The 19055-nt window shown below is 38.5% G+C and overlaps 1 protein-coding gene across 3 annotated transcripts in view; it reads right to left on the reverse strand.

Moving 5' to 3' along the window:
• Positions 1-19055, reverse strand: part of cog1 (component of oligomeric golgi complex 1) — a 58578-nt gene that overhangs the window by 8453 nt on the left and 31070 nt on the right. For all 3 annotated transcript variants that reach the window (XM_051936232.1, XM_051936231.1, XM_051936233.1), the window contains exons 10-13: positions 18068-18195; positions 15046-15154; positions 4223-4332; positions 3859-3940 (exon numbers count right to left, since the gene is read on the reverse strand). In XM_051936232.1, the coding sequence (XP_051792192.1) occupies positions 3859-3940; positions 4223-4332; positions 15046-15154; positions 18068-18195 (429 nt within the window). The remainder of the gene's footprint in view (positions 1-3858; positions 3941-4222; positions 4333-15045; positions 15155-18067; positions 18196-19055) is intronic.

The raw sequence follows: 19055 nt of genomic DNA on the forward strand, positions 1-19055 counted from the left end.
CCCATCCTAAACAATCATTGGCCACAAGAAAGGAACAATCCATAGACAAGACACCAGTTAACCGCAGAGCGGACACACATGCACACTTATGGGGCTGATTTAACAATGACAATTTACCTATTATGCATGTCTTTGGACTGTGGGAGGAAACATAAGCACTCAGGTTCAGGTTCACATTAGGGAACTTGCACTGGTACAGCATGTTGCTGCACCCACCATGCAACGAAACTACTTGGGATACTGGTTGGCAACCCACCAGGCAGACGCACAGTTCAGCCCCACCCTTCGGAAATCACCATCTATCTGCCACAACCAGGTGTTACACGGGTATCCACTTGGCCTGGTCCAGTCTCTAGGGTCCTCAACAATGAGGATCCTGCAATCTGTATCACCCTCGGGGAATCGTGCCACAGGGGCATAGTGCCGTAACTGACACTCTCTCACAATTCAGGTAATGTGCCTCTTTTAGGACTCTGTGTGCAACCATTCATTCGACAAACCTGAAGTACCCAAGGATTCTCTGAAGAGACACAGTACCGAAGGAGTCCAGCCTTCGTCTCAGGTCACTGGATAGCGTCCAAGTCTTGCAACCATAAAGCAAGACAGGAAGCACCAGGACTCTAAAGACTTGGACCTTCGTCCTCTTGCATATCTATCTATCTATCTATCTATCTATCTATCTATCTATCTATCTATCTATCTATCTATCTATCTATCTATCTATCTATCTATCTATCTATCTATCTATCTATCTATCTAAGCACTGTTCATCAAAATATAAAATAAAGTATAAATAGCAAGACACGTATATTTATCAATTCATAATCAGTCATAATTTTCAAGTCATTTTTTTATATACCAATGAATACTGTAAGTAAACTAAATGAATATTCTTTTATGTACACTTCAATAGCTACACATCAATATATTGTACAGTAAATGCAAATGATGCATTACATGATAAATTCTGACCTACCAACAATTTTTAAGTTAAAAATATACTTGCAGATATGGCACAAAATAATATTATGTTACAGAAGAGTATTGCAATGATAGGGAATGAAGGAGAACAAAACTTTACATATTAACTTCTTTCTAATGCATTTTTTTTCCAATAGTTCACAGTGTTGAGTCTATTTCTCAGAATTTTCATTACAAACCCTTTGGTCCTCACATATCATTCACAGTAGATACTAAATGAATGTTTGTACAATAGCTAAATGCTATGTGAGAAAGGGTAAAATTAAAAAAGGCTGTTACGTTCAAAACAGAATATGTGAGGGCATAAATAGAGAGCGAGCTGCTGTTTTCAAATCAGTCTATATTGGAGGAGGAAGAACAGTTAGATAGACTAACCAGATTAGACATCTTTCAAATATTTGCATGAAAACAAATTCTCACACTACTGATTTTACAGCAAAACACCGAATATGTATACACAGAGAGCACCATTCATACTTCAGTTGTATGTATCACTAAACAGCTTACAAAATGTATTGCAAGATACTACATACATAACATTAAAAGCATAACTTAAAGTTGTCTAATTTTAATTTGACAACTTCAATTATATCTCTCGTACAATTAGAGCATTTACTGATGTTATTATATAGCGTTTCTAAATTCAATGCTCATTTATTCTGCCCAAAGAATAAAGCATCTCAGACCTGCTCAGGCATTTAAATGCCTTTTGTTGGCAATATTTATTTAGAGACTACACAAAAGGTCACTAAAAAGGACTGACGACACCCTGAAGGAGTACTTAAAAGACCCAGCCATAACAATCCAGAGCAAATATCAACATTTTGGGATCTACTTTGAAGATGAATAAGTAAGCAGCCATCTCTTTGCCCATGATAAAACGTGCAAGAAAATCTTGTATATACAAGTACAACAGGAAGAAATCAAAGGATTGTAAGCATTTCTTTTTTACCTTAGTCTTATGTTGACAGCATCACCAGCTCACTTCAATAGAGATGAGAGTATTAATTTTATTTGGAGAGCTTTAAAGTTTGCACCTATCTGTCCATTTAGATAGCCTTTTTGATTAGCTTAAAATGGTTTTAAAATGTTTATTTTTTTTCAAGAAACTTCAAGTTTATGTTTTCCAGTAAAATTATTTGGAGAACATGAAATGAGAAGTTTAGTTTGTTACTTAGATGTATCATTTTTAAAACGTGTGTGTGTACATTAATGGTCTCTTGTGTATTTGCCCTTAAAAAAAAAACAAACAGAATAATAGACTGAATTATGCAGACCGTTTGCACAGAATTACAAGCAGCATGTTTATGTAAATAATTTAATGTGACATAATGAGTTGCTACATATACGATTCCAAAAATAAAACAGCCGAGTGTTTCAAAACCCACTCCGGTTAAAAATTGGAGTGGCATTGCTCATAATTTGGCTCTAAAGTAAACAATGAATTAAGCTGGTCTAATAATGGAAGTAACAAAGAGTAATTCTGAATACTTGCTGAATTCTGAAAACAATGGAGAGTTTTCCAGTACAACAAATGCCTAAGTATGAAATCTACAAACAAAAAACTGATCAAGCTATCCATTACCACATACAAATTAATCAAGCAATGTTTTATTAATTTTTTTTATATATAAAAGATTCAATCAACTCAGGAATGTAAAATATTGTTTTGCTTTGGAAATGTAATATTAAAATTAAACAAAAGAAAATTATAAATATATGATAAACAAAGAAAATGAGAGAGACAAGGATGGTAGTAAAGTGAAAAATAAAACAAAGGCATCCTGAGCACAGGATCTGTTTTCTAGTTTATAAACTGAACACTGATGTTTATCTACCATAGCATTGTGCTTGAAATGTTTATATATTTTCTAAGTTACATTGCACAGTGTTTATTTAAATATTCAAATATAAATCCCATATTTGCAAATGTTAAAGATATCGATTCTAATATATTTTAAGAGACAGCTTTTATTTGGAAATACTTTGTGTTCCATTTCGTAAATGTACATAGTATTGCTCTGTGAATGGCACAATAAAGTCAGACTTGCATGATCTGTGTCAGCGGCGTTGTTAAACACAGATTCTATAATAATATTCAGATTCTGTAACAGTATTATTCTCTTTTTCTATAACACCCATGCCATAGCATCTGACAAATTAACATTGGTTATAGAAGTCTCTTGAAATAATGATGTTAAATTAAGACAAAATGAAAGAGAAATAAAATTTGACTTGTCTTAAAATGGAAAAAGAACTGTAAATATGTTATTTTACTACAGAGGTAGTATACGCTAAATGCGTTATTCAAGACTGAAAAAACAGTTATGCAATCCTAACAATCTGGTGTATGAATTCTTAAACCACAAAAATAGCTGTACAGATTCAAAAATCAAACTAGTTTAAGAGAGTTTTAAGGAAGAAATTGACAAAAATTTCAATATACAATTGATTAGAAAACACCTAGAAAAACAGTGCACATGGATTGATTTTAACTGTGACATGTCAAGTCCAACATTTGTCAGACACTGAAGATTTACAGCTGAAAACAAAAGCTGCTGGAATGTTCATGTACCTTGTTAACTATAAACAGGCTTAAAGTGAACATTTAATTTGCTGTGGCGCATACATCAAATGGTCATTCTTCAAACTATTTAATTGATTTATAATCTATTTTTTATAGATTGATAATATACTATATCAGAAGTAAAATCTATGCATTCCTAAAAATAAGCACACTTACAAATGAATCAAATCTGTAGTATCATACTAATGTTACTCTACGTTAATTGTTAAAGAACACATTTTTAAAATGTGTTAAAATATTATAATAGAGCACTTGAAGCAAAGTCCACATTCCCTCTAATTTGCACTAACCTGTGCTTTCATACTTTCAGAACTTCTTGTTGATGATTTGGATGCCCGTGAGGAAGACATACTGAGTGGCAGGAGACCAAATCTGCAATGAAACATGTATAGAAGAGTTATTAAATGTATGAAATATTTATGCAAGAATATCCCCTAGTGGTTTTCACCTCTGAATATTTATAATGGATCAATTAATAACAGTCACATTTACTTCTTCCTTTCCACTTAGGACAAAAGTAAGAAAAAATAAATTGACATAAATAACCTTTAACATATAAATAGGGAACGTTGATTACGTCTTCCAAAATAGTGAAAAACCTATAAAACTTAGAAGTGCATATTAATAAAGTAATTGTGTTAATATCATCCATACCGTATTTGGCTTGAAGCTAGTGGAAGAATATTATATGGCTCTTGGGAGTTTACATAGGTGTTACGGCTGATTAAATGCTTTTCTGTACCCGTAATCAAACCAAGGAGGACCTGAAAAACATTAAGACATAGCATAAATAATTGCAGTAATTGTTAAAGAATATAGTTTACTTGGAGCATTTATATTCTACCTGCTCAGCAAAAAATGCAATAAATCCAAACGGCAATATCAAATATCTATTAAGAGTGGATCACATTTTAGTTCTATATTCCAAGTTATGAGGCTGCTTAACTTGTTTTTTTTTTAATTTACAGAGTTCTAGATGCACTCCTGAATCACTGCATAATGAGAAAGGATCTCAGATGTATAGATTAAGTAGTATATAGTGTTCATTGTTTAGCATAGGAAACTGTTCCAGGGAGAATAACTGATAACCTGTAATTAGACTACTCTTGCAAACATTGTTTACTGGACCACTGACAGTCAAGAATGAACAAATTACAAGGTGCGTTGTACACCCTGCTTAAGTGGAAGAAACACACAGAGCTCTGTGTATACTGCTAATGAGAAGGGTGAACTTGCTGTCTTCATTTCTGAGAGCCAATGTTAACTTTGCTACATTTTTAAGACAACTAAAAACTAGCCTTTCTGACATGCTAGGAGGATAAGTTCTGGCCCTTCTGTAACACCCTAAACTGGACTCAGCACTTTTCAGAATATTATCGGTCAAATACAATTATTATATATATTATCTTGTATACATACACAGTGCATTACAAAAGTACCGAGTTCCTTGACTATTTTACTATGTTTAATGAATAACAAATTCAACAGTGTTCTGTTATTTTTATTTTAAAACCTATCTAAATCTACATTATTTTTAGAATGAAATATTAAGAAGAAAAAAAGGAAACATGCTCTCTGCTAATAATAAAAAATAAAGGATTATGGAAATCAGGGAAATGTAAACTTTTTTTGGCTTTGAGCTGTCCCTTAATTATGTTGGCTTTCCACCTGCTACTATATAATGAACAAGATGTATTAGACCTCTAATACTCAAATGAGAAAAAAAAGATGTGACAGAACAAAAACTACAATTTCTAAATAAGAATGTGTGCCATGTTTTCATAAACAATATTTCTATTTTTTCTTGAAAACATATCAAAGTGCAACTGTGGAAAAGTTCACTACTGAGAGGATTTAGCTTCATGTGTTACTGAAAGAAAAAAGTTGGTAGTCTGTACTTTCAATAAACATTCACCTTTAAAGTTGCTTTACAAAAACATGACTTTATATTTGAACTTTAACGCATAACTTGTGTAATAAAATAATACATTCTAAAACTCAATGAAAACAGTTTTTTATTGAATGCAAACTTCATCAGTGACAACTGCAAGTTAATATATTTGTACAAAAGATATAAATGCTACTAATTAAGATATATGTGACTACCTGGTTCTGCTTCAGCCTCACTACAAACCAAGAGTGAGGGAGTTACCTACAACCACGCGCTCATTCAGGAAGTGGTCCCCTGAGGCAGAGCAGCCTCTGAGAGACTGCTTTGGAACTACGGACTGGGATATCCTGCAGGGATCTTATAGTGAGAACATTGAGGAGGTTGTTGACTGCACTACTGACTACATCAACTTCTGTATGGACATTGTAGTTCCAGTAAGAACAGTACGCTGCTTTGCTAACAACAAGCCATGGATTACAAGTGACATCAAGGGCCTTTTGAACCAGAAGAAAAGGGCTTTTAAAGGCGGTAATCAGCATGAGCTCAAGCACGTGCAGAAGGAACTCCGAGTCCAGCTCAGGGCAGCGAAGGAGCAGTACAGGAGGAAAGCTGGAGCAGAAGTTGCAGAATAACAGCATGTAGGATGGGATGAAGATCATCACTGGCTGCAGCTCGAAGCAGGGTGCCACCATCGAGAGAGAGCAAACCAGATGAACAACTTTTTTTAACAGGTTTGACCACCCTAACCCACTCTCACCTTGGAGTACTGCACCCTACACCCATCCTTCTGCTGATAACAGCATAGGAGACAGTCTACACCAACCCACAATTACAGCAGCCCAGGTAAGCAGAGAGCTGAGAAGACTTTGTGCCAGCAAAGCAGTGGGTCCAGATGGAGTATCGCCACGACTGCTGAATGCCTGTGCGTTGGAGCTGGGGAGTCCTCTACAGCGCATCTTCAACCTGAGCCTGGAACAGGGGAGAGTCCGGAGGCTTTGGAAAACATCTTGCATCACCCCAGTCCCAAAGGTATCACATCCTAGTGAGCTGAATGACTTTTGGCCTGTCGCTCTGATGTCGCATGTGATGAAAACCATGGAGCGGCTGCTGTTTCACCACCTGAGGCCACAGGTCCATCACGCCCTCGACCCTCTGCAGTTCGCATACCAGGAGAAGGTGGGAGCAGAGGATGCCATCATCTACATGCTACACCGATCCTTCTCCCACTTGGACAGAGGCAGTGGTGCTGTAAGAATTATGTTTCTGGACTTCTCTAGCGCCTTTAACACCATCCAACCTCTGCTCCTTAGGGACAAGCTGACAGAGATGGGAGTAGATTCATACCTGGTAGCATGTATCGTGAACTATCTTAAAGACAGACCTCAGTATGTGCGTCTCGGGAACTGCAGGTGTGACACTGTGGTCAGCAACACAGGAGCACCGCAGGGGACTGTACTTTCTCCGGTCCTGTTCAGCCTATATACATCGTACTTCCAATACAACTCGGAGTCCTGCCACGTGCAAAAGTTCGCGGACGACACTGCTATCGTGGGCTGCATCAGGAGTGGGCAGGAGGAGGAGTATAGGGACCTAATCAAGGACTTTGTTAAAGGGTGCGACTCAAACCACCTACACCTGAACACCAGCAAAACCAAGGAGCTGGTGGTGGATTTTAGGAGGCCCAGACCCCTCATGGACCCGTGATCATCAGAGGTGACTGTGTGCAGAGGGTACAGACCTATAAATACCTGGGAGTGCAGCTGGATGATAAATTGGACTGGACTGCCAATACTGATGCTCTGTGTAAGAAAGGACAGAGCCGACTATACTTTCTTAGAGGGCTGGCATCCTTCAACATCTGCAGTAAGATGCTGCAGATGTTCTATCAGACGGTTGTGGCGCACGCCCTCTTCTACACAGCGGCGTGCTGGGGAGGCAGCATAAAGAAGAGGGACGCCTCACGCCTGGACAAACTGGTAAGGAAGGCAGGCTCTATTGTAGGCACGGAGCTGGACAGTTTGACATCTGTGGCAGAGTAACGGGCACTGAGCAGGTCCTGTCAATCATGGAGAATCCACTGCATCCACTAAACAGCATCATCTCCAGACAAAGGAGCAGCTTCAGCAACAGACTGCTGTCACTTTCCTGCTCCACTGACAGACTGAGGAGATTGTTCCTCCCCCACACTATGCGACTATTCAATTCCACCCGGGGTGGTAAACGTTAATATTATTCAAAGTTATTGTCTGTCTGTATTACCTGCATTGTTATCACTCTTTAATGTGATATTTTCTTTATCAGTATGCTGCTGCTGCAGTATGTGAATTTCCCCTTGGGATTAATAAAGTATCCATCCATCCATCTATCTATCCATCTATCTATCTATCCATCTATCGATTAGAATTACTCAGCTTTAATTCTAAAAAGAAGGAATAGCCAAATGGTTTAGAACGGCCAAATATTACGTTAATGCTGCATGCCAATTATAAATGCTGTACTGGAAGGATTGCTATCACACTTTGATATTAAGTGAAGGCAATTTCTATTGCTCAGCAGCATTCAATGAAATAAACTTAGCAACTTTTGGCCAACAAACTCACTAACTCAAAATATTATATGACCTGAACTTACAACAATGAGCATATGCTGTATTTGTATAATATGTGCAGCTCTTGGCTACAACCAACCTTACCTATTACTAAAATTTTAAAGGAACCCTGCTGATAGATTAGTAGAAGTTAGTGAAAGCTGGCAGTTTTTTTCAGTTTAGGATATGACCAATGATAACTGTATATGACCACGTGAATAAAATGCTAAAAGTAAATGTACTATACATGCACTCATGGTATGGCTTACAGGACACATGAAATTAAAATAGTTAAATGACTTTGTGTAAATATAATTAGCTAGTTTTTAAAACACTGGAACTGTGGCTTTTGCATCTAAATTATATTTTCCTACACACTAACATAAGTGGTATATAACAAATATGCTCCACAGTGTTGCGTAAGTGAGATCACTAACTACATGATGTCCAGATATAACTATTGCCGTGTAAGGTAACATTACCAGTAACATCTAATGAATAAAGCAAGTTAATTCTGAGTTCACTCTGTCTAATATTAGACTTTGGCTGACAATTTTATAACATTCACTGTGAAAAATATGCATTTATACAAAAAAACAGATTTCAATTCAATTTTATTTGTCATTCAGCAGAACATCCAAGATGTGCTGCAGATCGAAAATACGATGCACAAGACATTAATAAAAACACATAGTTAAATTCAATTACATTCTAATTAAAGTGCAGAAACATTCTGATTAAAGATGCACAAAAATTCTGATTAGAGGTGCATAAAAATTTCTAATTAAAAGTGCATAAAAGTCTAAATTGAAAATACATAAAATTCTAAACTAAAAATGCCTACAATAAAATACTAAAATGCTTCATTTAAAAGACGAACAGCAGTAGGAAAAAAAACTATTTTTAAACCTGGTAGTTCTACATTTCAGGCTACGGTACCTTCTGCTTGAGGGCATGAGGAAAAAGAGTTCAGAGACAGGATGAGTAGGGTCTCTAGAAATACGCACAGCTCTGGCCAGAGAGCGTTGTTTTGCCAAGTCTTGTACATTAGGCAACGGGGCTCCAATGATCCTCTCCGCAGCCCTCACTACTTTCCTCAGTGCTTTCCAGTCCGAAGCGCTGCATCTCTCCTGCCACAGAGAGCTGCTACAGGTTAGCACGCTCTCTACGGTCCCTCTGGAAAAAGTGGTGAGGACCGACTTACTGAGATGGGCCCTCTTTAGCCTCCGCAGAAAGATCTAGTGCTGGTGAGCTTTCTTGATGATGGAGGAGGTGTGCAGGGACCAAGTGAGGTTGTTCGTCACATTGACTCCCAGGAACTTGGTAGACTGCACAATTTCCAGAGCAGTGTTCTTAATGTAGACCGGGATGTGTATCAGCTGTTTCTTCCTGAAGTCGATCACCAGTTCTTTCATTTTTTCGACATTCAGTATCATATTTATCACACCATTCCACAAATGACTTCACCTTCTCTCTGTAATCCCCCTCCCCATCACCTCGAATGAGACCCACCACTGTTGTGTCGTTCGCATACTTAATAATTTGGTTTGTGCTGAACTTGGCACAACAATTGTGGGTCATGAGCGTGAAGAGGAGGGGACTTAGAACGCACCCCTGTGGAGAACCTGTGCTCAAGGAGATGGTATCTGATTTATTCTTTCTTACCCGTACGTACTGAGGCCTATCCGTTAGAAAGTCCAATATCCAGTTTTGCAGAGGTATGCTCAGTCCCAGTGGGCCCAGTTTGCTGATCAGATTCTGAGGGATGATGGTATTAAAAGCTGAACTAAAATCAACAAACAGCATGCGGACCATAGCGTCTCTGTTCTCCAGATGTTCCAACGAAAAATGGAGTGCAATAGATATGGCGTCCTCTGTGGCATGGTTGGAGCGGTAGGCAAATTGGAGTGGGTCAAATGAGGAGGGTAGGACAGAAGTAATGTGGTCCTTGATCAGCCTCTCAAAACATTTCATCACTATTGGTGTTAAGGCTACAGGGCGATAGTCATTCATGGTTGTGACTATGGGTTTTTTCGGAACCGGGATGATTTCTGAGGTTTTAAAGCAAGATGGCACAACAGCCTGACACAGAGAGATGTTAAATATATCCGTAAGGACATGTGTCAGCTGCTCCGCACATCCTTTGAGTACGCAACCTGGTATCTGGTCTGGTCACGCAGCTTTCCTTGGATTAATTCTCCTCAAAGTCCATAGAACATCATCCGGTTCCAGACACAGTGCCTTCTCGTCAGGATGAGGGGTGGCCTTCACTGGTGATGTATCATTCAATGCTTCAAACCGTTCAAAGTACTCATTTAGGTCATTCAGGAAGCTGAAGCTATCATCACAGGGGTAAGAAACTGTTTTGTAATCTGTAACAGATTTAATCCCCTGCCACAATATTCTGCTGTTCCTGTGATCTTGAAAATGACTCTCTATTTTCTTTCCATGCGCACTTTTAGCTCTTCTGATAGCTTTATTTAGGTTGGCTCTTGCTGTTCTAAGGGCATCTATATCTCCAGATTTAAAAGCAGAGTTTCTCACTTTCAGCAAAACTCGCACCTCAGCAGTCAACCACGGTTTATCGTTTGCCCTGACAATGATGTTTTTGGTGACGCAGACATCATCCATGCATTTATTTATGTAGACAGACACAGCCTCTGCATATTCATTTATGTCTATTCTTTGATCTGTGGTAGCTGCCACACTAAACACAGACCAGTCGGTGCACTCAAAACAATCCTGTAGTGCATTCATGGCTTCTTCTGGCCAAACTCTCACTGTTTGAGTGATGGTTTTGATCTGATGAGCAACGGTCTATATGCTGGGATTAGCATAATAGAGATGTGGTCTGATGAGCCAAGATGGGGACTTGGGGATGCTTTGAATGCTCCTTTAATGTTTGTGTACACATGATCCAATATATTGGTTCCTCAAGTTGCAAAGTCCACATGTTGGTAAAAATGGGGTAAACCTCTCTTCATGTTTGCCTGGTTAAAATCCCCAGCAACAATGACTACTCCCTCTGGATGTGTGGTTTGCAAATCGTTGATATAGTGGCAGTGTGTGTCAATGGCTGCCTTGGTATCAGCGTCAGGGGGAATATAAACAGCTACTATAAGTACAACGGAAAATTCCCGTGGCAAATAAAAAGGCCGGCATTTAACTACCAAAAACTCAGTGTCCGGAGAGCAACATGTGTGGATTGTTTTTGAGCCAAAACACCATCTGTTGTTTATGTAGACGATGATACTTCCGCCCCGTGTTTTTCCGCTGACACTGCTGCTCCTGTCTGCCCGATGGATCGTTAGCCCCTCTAGGCTAATAGCAGTGTCGGTTGTGGAGTCGGTGAGCCAGGACTCCGTAAAGACAAAAGCACAGCAATCCTTAATCTCCCGCTTCGATGTTAAATCCAACCGAATGTAGTCCAATTTATTCTCCAGTGAGTAGATATTTGCCACCAAGATCGATGGTAGTGGCGTTCTGCATGGATTAGCTTTAGCTTTAACGCTCAGCCCACTGCAGACACCTCGCTTTTGTTTACGCATACACCGCTGCCGTCTTGTTCTCAAGGCGCGGATAGCACTGGCAGATAATATCGGTGCTAGGCTGGCCTCACCGCTTGTCCGTAGCAGTCCAAATTCTTTCAGTAGAACCATGGTATTTGGATTTACTAGTCCTTTATCCTGTTCCATACCCAATGACAGAAGGTTTAGACGAGTATATGTCTGAATTTCCATGGTGACGGACATTAAATCACTATATAAAGAACGTGTTTTTATCAATAGCCGTGCAGCCGCAGCCTGCGTGGCGCCGCCAAGCGATAATTCCATGTGAGGGAAAATAATTTTTCTGATAAATTTAAAGGTCTACCAGACGTTTTTCTACTGGTAGCGCTAAATAGAAGCTGCCTTATCTCACATTTTACCTTTGATTGTGAAGATACAAATATTAACAAATGTATCACCACATTTGCCGAGGTCAACATAGTGTTTAAGGAGATTCAGGAACACTTACATCAACTTTAATCTGAACAGGTTGCCTAGTGCTGACTACCAAGTAGTCAACGTCTTAGAAAATGACCCGATTATAGACTTATGGCTGTCTATATCCTTTTCACAAAAAATTTTTGTAGACAACCACAGCCACATCCAACTGCCATCCATGACAATTGTTGTGATTAAATATTCCTTTGCAACATATGAAGTTAGTGGTTTGATTGATAATAGTTCCCTCTAATCAACACTAATAGGAGAAGGAGAATACAACTAAAATTCAATTGAGCCCTGGGTTCAAAGTGAAATACAGCAGTGTCTTTGGAGCTTTTACATTCTCAGGATCTAGCTCCTCCTGCAATCCCATATTAAATAGCACAGATTAAGAAGGTGAAGAACTTAACTGTGGGAAGTACATTTCTCTCTATTATAAAAAGAAATCCTGTCCTGGAAAGCAAAAGCAAGGCTACAATACGTGATCTTCTCGGAAGACATTTAAAAGACCCGCGAGACGCACCAAGAGATTGACCCAGGACTGTCTAGCGATGACGTAGAACATGAGATTCTTGCAAGACACGCCCTACTTACAATCTATCAAATAGGACAAGGGGGCAGCAAAACATTCAGTCTTGTAAAGGATTTGAGCACACACAGAAGCAGGGTCTCAGCGCATATAAAGCGTATATGGACAGTACGTTATAAATGAAATGTCGACATCTAAGTGAAGAACAAAGCAGCGCAGAGAAAAGAGACTCAAAAGCGTTGGAGAGAAAAAAGAACAAAAAAGAATAATTGAGGTGCAAATTCATAAAATAAGGAAAGTAATTATCAGCCCGGAACAAGTGGAATTGAAAAAAAAGCACGTCCAATCCGACTCAGAATTAAGAGACAATGAGTAAAAGACAAACTAGAACTTCATAAAGATGTTTACATATGTTGGCGCTAAACACATGCAGAGCAGGTTAGAGACTATGAAACCAGTGAAATTAGAAAGGCTCAAAAAAAAAAAAAAAAAAAAACGGCACTACACACACGTGGAGAAAGTTACAGGATATGAAAATAGGAAAATTAGAAAATATAAAAAAAGAAAGTAAAGATCGCAGTAGCGCAAACAAACAAACTGCACCAGTCTAACTTTGGTTTTGCACAATAATCACTACACTATTGCACCTTAACACTTAATTCTACTTTATTCACATAATTTTACTTATTTATTATGTTCTACTATACTGTTATCTTTCAATCTATGACTTTTTGTTCATCTAACTGATATTCTTCTAACTTTGCATAGTTTTTGATAAGCGGATCAGGATGCATTTCACTGCGTGTTGTCCTGTATAACTATGCATGTGACAAATAAAGAATCTTGAGAATTTCAAAAACGGAGTTTACCGCACATGCATTTATTGGTTACTTTGTAAAAAAAAAAAAAAAAAAAAAAAAAATATTAACTGCTGATGATGTAGATCGTTTTGTCTGTGCTGAAATTCCAAACAGAGAAACCTATCCTGACCTCATTAAAAAGATTCAGCATATTGGGACTCGCAAGATTTCAAATATTGTTTTTACAGAAGTTCTGAAATAAAAGTGAAAATTATGAAATAGCAACAATTCAAAGAAAAAAAAATCTTAAAAAAGTGTGTATCTGGAAAACCAAACACGGGGGTTGGCGAGCGAAGCGAGCAGGGGGCAAAGCCCCCTAGTTCATATAAAAGTTAACCTGAATACAGGCAGTCCCCGGGTTACGTATGAGATGTGAATTTTGATTGTGAATTTCCCCTTGGGATTAATAAAGTATCTATCTATCGATATAGGGACTGTAGGTTTGTTCTTAAGTTGAATTTGTATGTAAGTCGAAACAGGTACATTATTTTAAAAAATGCTATTGTTGACCGACTGTAACCAAGTGCTCTGCCAATAAATGATGGAGTTTCACCTCCCTCGGACCTTTTTATTATTTCTACTTTATTTTCCATGGTGATGGTTTTTCTCTTCTTTACTGTATCACCAGCACTTGCATCAGATTTGTGTTTCAGAGACATTCTTGAAGGGTGAAGAAAAAAAGTTAAGATGAGCTGTTCTGCACAGCACTGTACACGCTATCACAGCAGGAAGGCAACCCTCGTCAGCACGTCTGGTGTACTGACTAGAGACAATTTCTTGCTATATATGTAACAGTACAAGCAGGTTTGCTATTGAAAATAAATGGAGGCAGCAATGGGCAATTCACCACCCGCCCACCACACAGTCACCTCCACTTGCATACAGTAAGTATGCTGCCTGCGGCGTCAGCCCACCGAGAGCGAACAGGGTGCGGCCAAATGCGGGTAGTAAATCCCCCACCACCGCCCCCATTCAACAGGCAGCCACCCGAGGCACACTACAATGCTGCCCCCCACTGCCCCATTCACCCTCAATGGCCTCCATTCAGCCACAACCAGGTCACCACTTGCAGCATCACCAGCCGCCCACTGAGAACGAACGGGGCAGCCTTTCGTGGGACACTGCAAGCCTGCTTGGTGGGCGGGCAGTGAAACGCTCCCCTCTGCCCCATCCAGTCAGGAGCAGTAGCTGTGGTGGCATGGTGGGCGGGCAGCGAAGTTATGGATGTCCATAACTTGGGGACTACCTGTATAAGCATCTCCAGTCTGGTTTGAAAAACAACTGTGGTAAATATATAGAGAAAGCTAAGAAAGCTAAAATATTAACCGACCTATTCAAAAGATACCAACTGCCTGCTTCTGATAAAAGAAAATGATTTCTTCTGTGGTTGTCCCAAAAACTGTCAAATGGCTTTGCATTATTGCGCCACCACCCACAATTTTAAGCGTTTTCTTTCTTTTAAGGACACTTATTAAACACAGCTTCATTTATCAAAGCAAAGTGTCATAGACAAAAGATAGCACATCACAATTATGTTAAAAATCCTTTAATCTGTTATTATTTGGCTGTTTCAACATTAAACTGATGTGGTGCAAAAACAAGGGGTTTAAGCTGTACTTACAGATGTCCTCTGTAAAAGACGGGTCAGATTATTATTCAGAGGCTGAGTGAACACATCCAAATCAAATGGGTCAATGTAACTTTCCAGAGTGTCTATCACTTGCTGAATCCTAAAAGAGATAGGCATAATACTTTGAGAAACAAGTTGAAGAAATTTATATCAAAGTGGAGCAGTAGGAGTTGGTAATATATCTAGTAATATCATTAATACTAAACACTATTCCCCTTTCTTTGCCATTGTCAAATACAACAAGACAGACCAGATAAACTGCTTCTACCATCTCATTCGGCATAATTTCCTTAAGTTACTACTAACCAGGATGGGGTCATGACAGACTAATTTGTGTCTACTGCAACATGAATTTGATCATAAACCAGCACAAACACAGATTTGGCAGGAATACTTGTCTTTTTGTTAAGATGAAATGAATAACTATCGTTTATGCACACTGAGATGCACAACAGATCAACAATATATCATACAGTATATAAATTACAAAAAGACAAATCAACTATGTTGCATGAAACAGTATAGAAACTTTGGGCCAGTGGCAATTAGTAATGCACATTAGTTCTAACACCAGCCTCAACCTTTTTCTGCTCTTATGCTGTATATAGTAGTATGTTCTTGAAAACAAAGAAAGGGGTGCAGAATGCTACAGTATGTACTAATTTAGTTATCTGAATTTAAGCTGTTTTAGACAAGTAGGAAATACTGATACCTAGGTGAGATGTAGAGTGTAAACAGAGGTTTGTGTATGGCAAACACAGCCAAAGTGAGAGGTGCATGAGAGATTTTGACTTTCAATGGAATCACTCTAGCACTGAAGGGTGAAGTTTATGAAAGCTATGTGAGGAATACTTGTAGCATGCCGTATGGGAATAAGACATGGTTGATGAAAGTAGAGCAGGAAGCAAAGCTGGAAAAAGTAAAGATGAGAAGGTTCGGATAGATGTGTGTAGTGTCACAGAGTTAAGAAGAACATGAATGAAGAGTTGGTTTGGAGGTGATAGGTGCTGTGATGAGAAAAAGTACTTAAAGTGTTGCTGCTATGTTAAGCAAAAGGCAGAGGATGACTGGGTGGAAACAGTTGGAGGTGGTGACAGATGATACAGAAAAAAATGGATCTCGCGCCAAAGGATGCCCAATACTGTGTAGAGTTGTGGAAAAAGTTTTGGAGAACAACCAGTTAACCTTTAATATTCCTCAAAAATGTCAGTTAAACTAGTGATGATGTTCTTTCCTACATTTTTTAAAATTTGAAAAATTGAAACCAAAACATATTAAAATGCCTAAGTTTCCAATATAGTGGAGTATAAAATATATAAGTTATTTGTATTTTATAAGTTGCATTTGATTAGTCCACAAGTCAAGATCTATGCTTCAGGAATTGCAATCAACATGAGTTATCCGCGAACGAAGGAGTCACGGCTCAAAAACGAAAGAGCTCAACTAATGTAAATAAGACATGAAGCAACAACGCGCCCATAGCTAACGACTAACGACACAGCCACACAGAAAAGAGGATTCTGCACTGCACCCCAGAGTCAAACGGAAGACACTACGGAGACCGCAAAGGTCCACAAAGATAGTACGGAAGGCGCGAGAAAGTACGAAAGGTGAAAGCACCTACAACATGCTTTTGAACTAAACGTCCACACTACACAGCATGGTCCGGGTAATAAGAATAAACGAACTCTCCGTATTAGACGTACGGCATCCTCACACGTCCAAACCATATAGCATATGTGGATCACATTACAGTGATGCATTATTAACAGTACATCCACAGAAAACGCTCCGTATTAACAGTAAGTGCAATTATCCATATTATTAACGGTAGACAACGGATAACTAATGGAGTCACGGTCACGGCTCCAAAACGATCCAGCTCAACTAACGGAGCTACAAAAACGAGCCCGCATGGATACGTAGGCGCCTACAACGCGCGTCTGAAACAGCGGAAGCAAAACTGTCTCGGCTCCAAAACCAAACAGCTCGACTAACGGAGCTACAAAAGCGAGCCCGCATGGACAAATACAATGAACATAGACGCCTACAACGGGCATCTGAAACTGCGGAAGCAAAGCAGGCACGGGTTCAAAACGAAACACCACAACTGACGGAGATACAAAAACGAGCCCGCCTAGATTTGCCCACAGGGGACTGGGTGGTCTCGTGGCCTGGAACCCCTACAGATTTTATTTTTTTCTCCAGCCTTCTGGAGTTTTTTTTTTGTTTTTTCTGTCCACCCTGGCCATCGGAGCTTACTCCTTTCTATGTTAACTAATGTTGTCTTATTTTAATTTCTTATTTTGTGTTTTATTTTTCTTCTCTTCATTATGTAAAGCACTTTGAGCTACTTTTTGTATGAAAATGTGCTATATAAATAAATGTTGTTGTTGTTGTTGTTGTTGTAGATAAAGATACTCCATACCAAGGAGAACTCATTCAAAGACAACACACCATCTTTACTACAAATGTTGTGTATAAAGAAATATTCCAATATATCTTTCTAATGTGCCATGCTATGGGTTCTTTACTTCCTTTGTTCGTCATCTACACCTTTACACTCCAATATATCTCATACATACATCAATGTATTTCGGCTTACCCAACACCAGGGGTTGGCGAGCGAAGCCCCCCTAGTACTTTCTATCAGGGGATCTACAGCATCATAGAGCTACAAGTTAAGAGTACAGTATATGTTTCTGTATACTATTTTGTATGTAACCGCCAGAAACTGTTGATCACTGGGATTTACCATGTCATAGATGTATACACTTTCATACGCTTCTGTGCAGTTCAGAATATTTTCAGTTAAAGTGGTTCCTATGATGTTTTGCAGTATAATGGAGTATATAGGTATGCCTGATTCATAAGATAGTTATACGGACATCATAATGCCTTTTGAAAGATTTATTACTAGGTGAGTAATTCCATAAAAAATTGGTATTAAATAATAATCATCTGGTTAACAAACAAAGAGAATAAATTTAGCAAGGCTTAGAAAATGTAATACCTAGGGTCCACCATGGCACGGCCAACCTTGCTCTCCTCCTGCCTTGAATTCAAGACCATAGTGATATAGCGAAGATCAAACAACAGCTGCAGAGCATGGTTCTGAGTCATAGGGAAGGACACGTCTTGCTGAAGGATGAGGAAAAACAGATTAGATATTTTAGATTTTAATCAGCAGAATAGTTTCATTTAAATAAAACCAAGATGAGAAAAACAACATAGTTATGAGACAGGTTAGACCCGAAATAATAAGCAGATTAATTTCCAGTAACTTACAAAAGTTTTAAATCAATTGATCAGCCTATGATTTTTTTTTTTTTTTTTTTTTAAACTGGATGATTTATATAATGTGAGCCAAGAGCAGGTATAGTGCATAATCGATAGATATTAATAATTCCATTATTGAAAAACAAAAGAAAGTGACCACTGCCTAGCTGTATTGTTTTGATTGGTTAAAGAAAGATAAAATTTAAATGTGAATGGGACTCATTCATACCATCTCGCACACTATTTTACACATCACACTACTTTCATTACGATGCAGTAAAAACAGACATAGTCAATACTAGCTCATCTTTAAGACTGAATGTTTAAAAGAAACTTGAAATAAAACCACAAAAGTAAAACAGGATTCCTGAAAATGTTGTCGTGCCACATATCCTGGCTTTGAAAAAGCAGTCACAATAAATGCATACAATATACTCAAAATTTGTAGTTTATCTCCAAATTGATCAACCTTGGATATGTCAGAAAAAGGGAGGCAAAGGGTTGTGCTGTGTATTCTATTTTAGGAAAACAAAATGCTGTTTTAGTCTTTTGCCCACATAAATCTCAGTGGCAAAGCATCTTTATCTGCTATATTTTAAATTCTGACACTTAGCTTGGTTTGGCATAGAGCAATGTTGCTATTAGTTCACCATTTGATCAAGAAGCTGCTTTGGTGTACACTGGTGTATATATTGCATTAATATCTAGGACTGAACAGGAAA

The sequence above is a fragment of the Erpetoichthys calabaricus genome, chromosome 14, assembly GCF_900747795.2.
Source record: "Erpetoichthys calabaricus chromosome 14, fErpCal1.3, whole genome shotgun sequence".
Classification (NCBI taxonomy): Eukaryota; Metazoa; Chordata; class Cladistia; order Polypteriformes; family Polypteridae; genus Erpetoichthys; species Erpetoichthys calabaricus.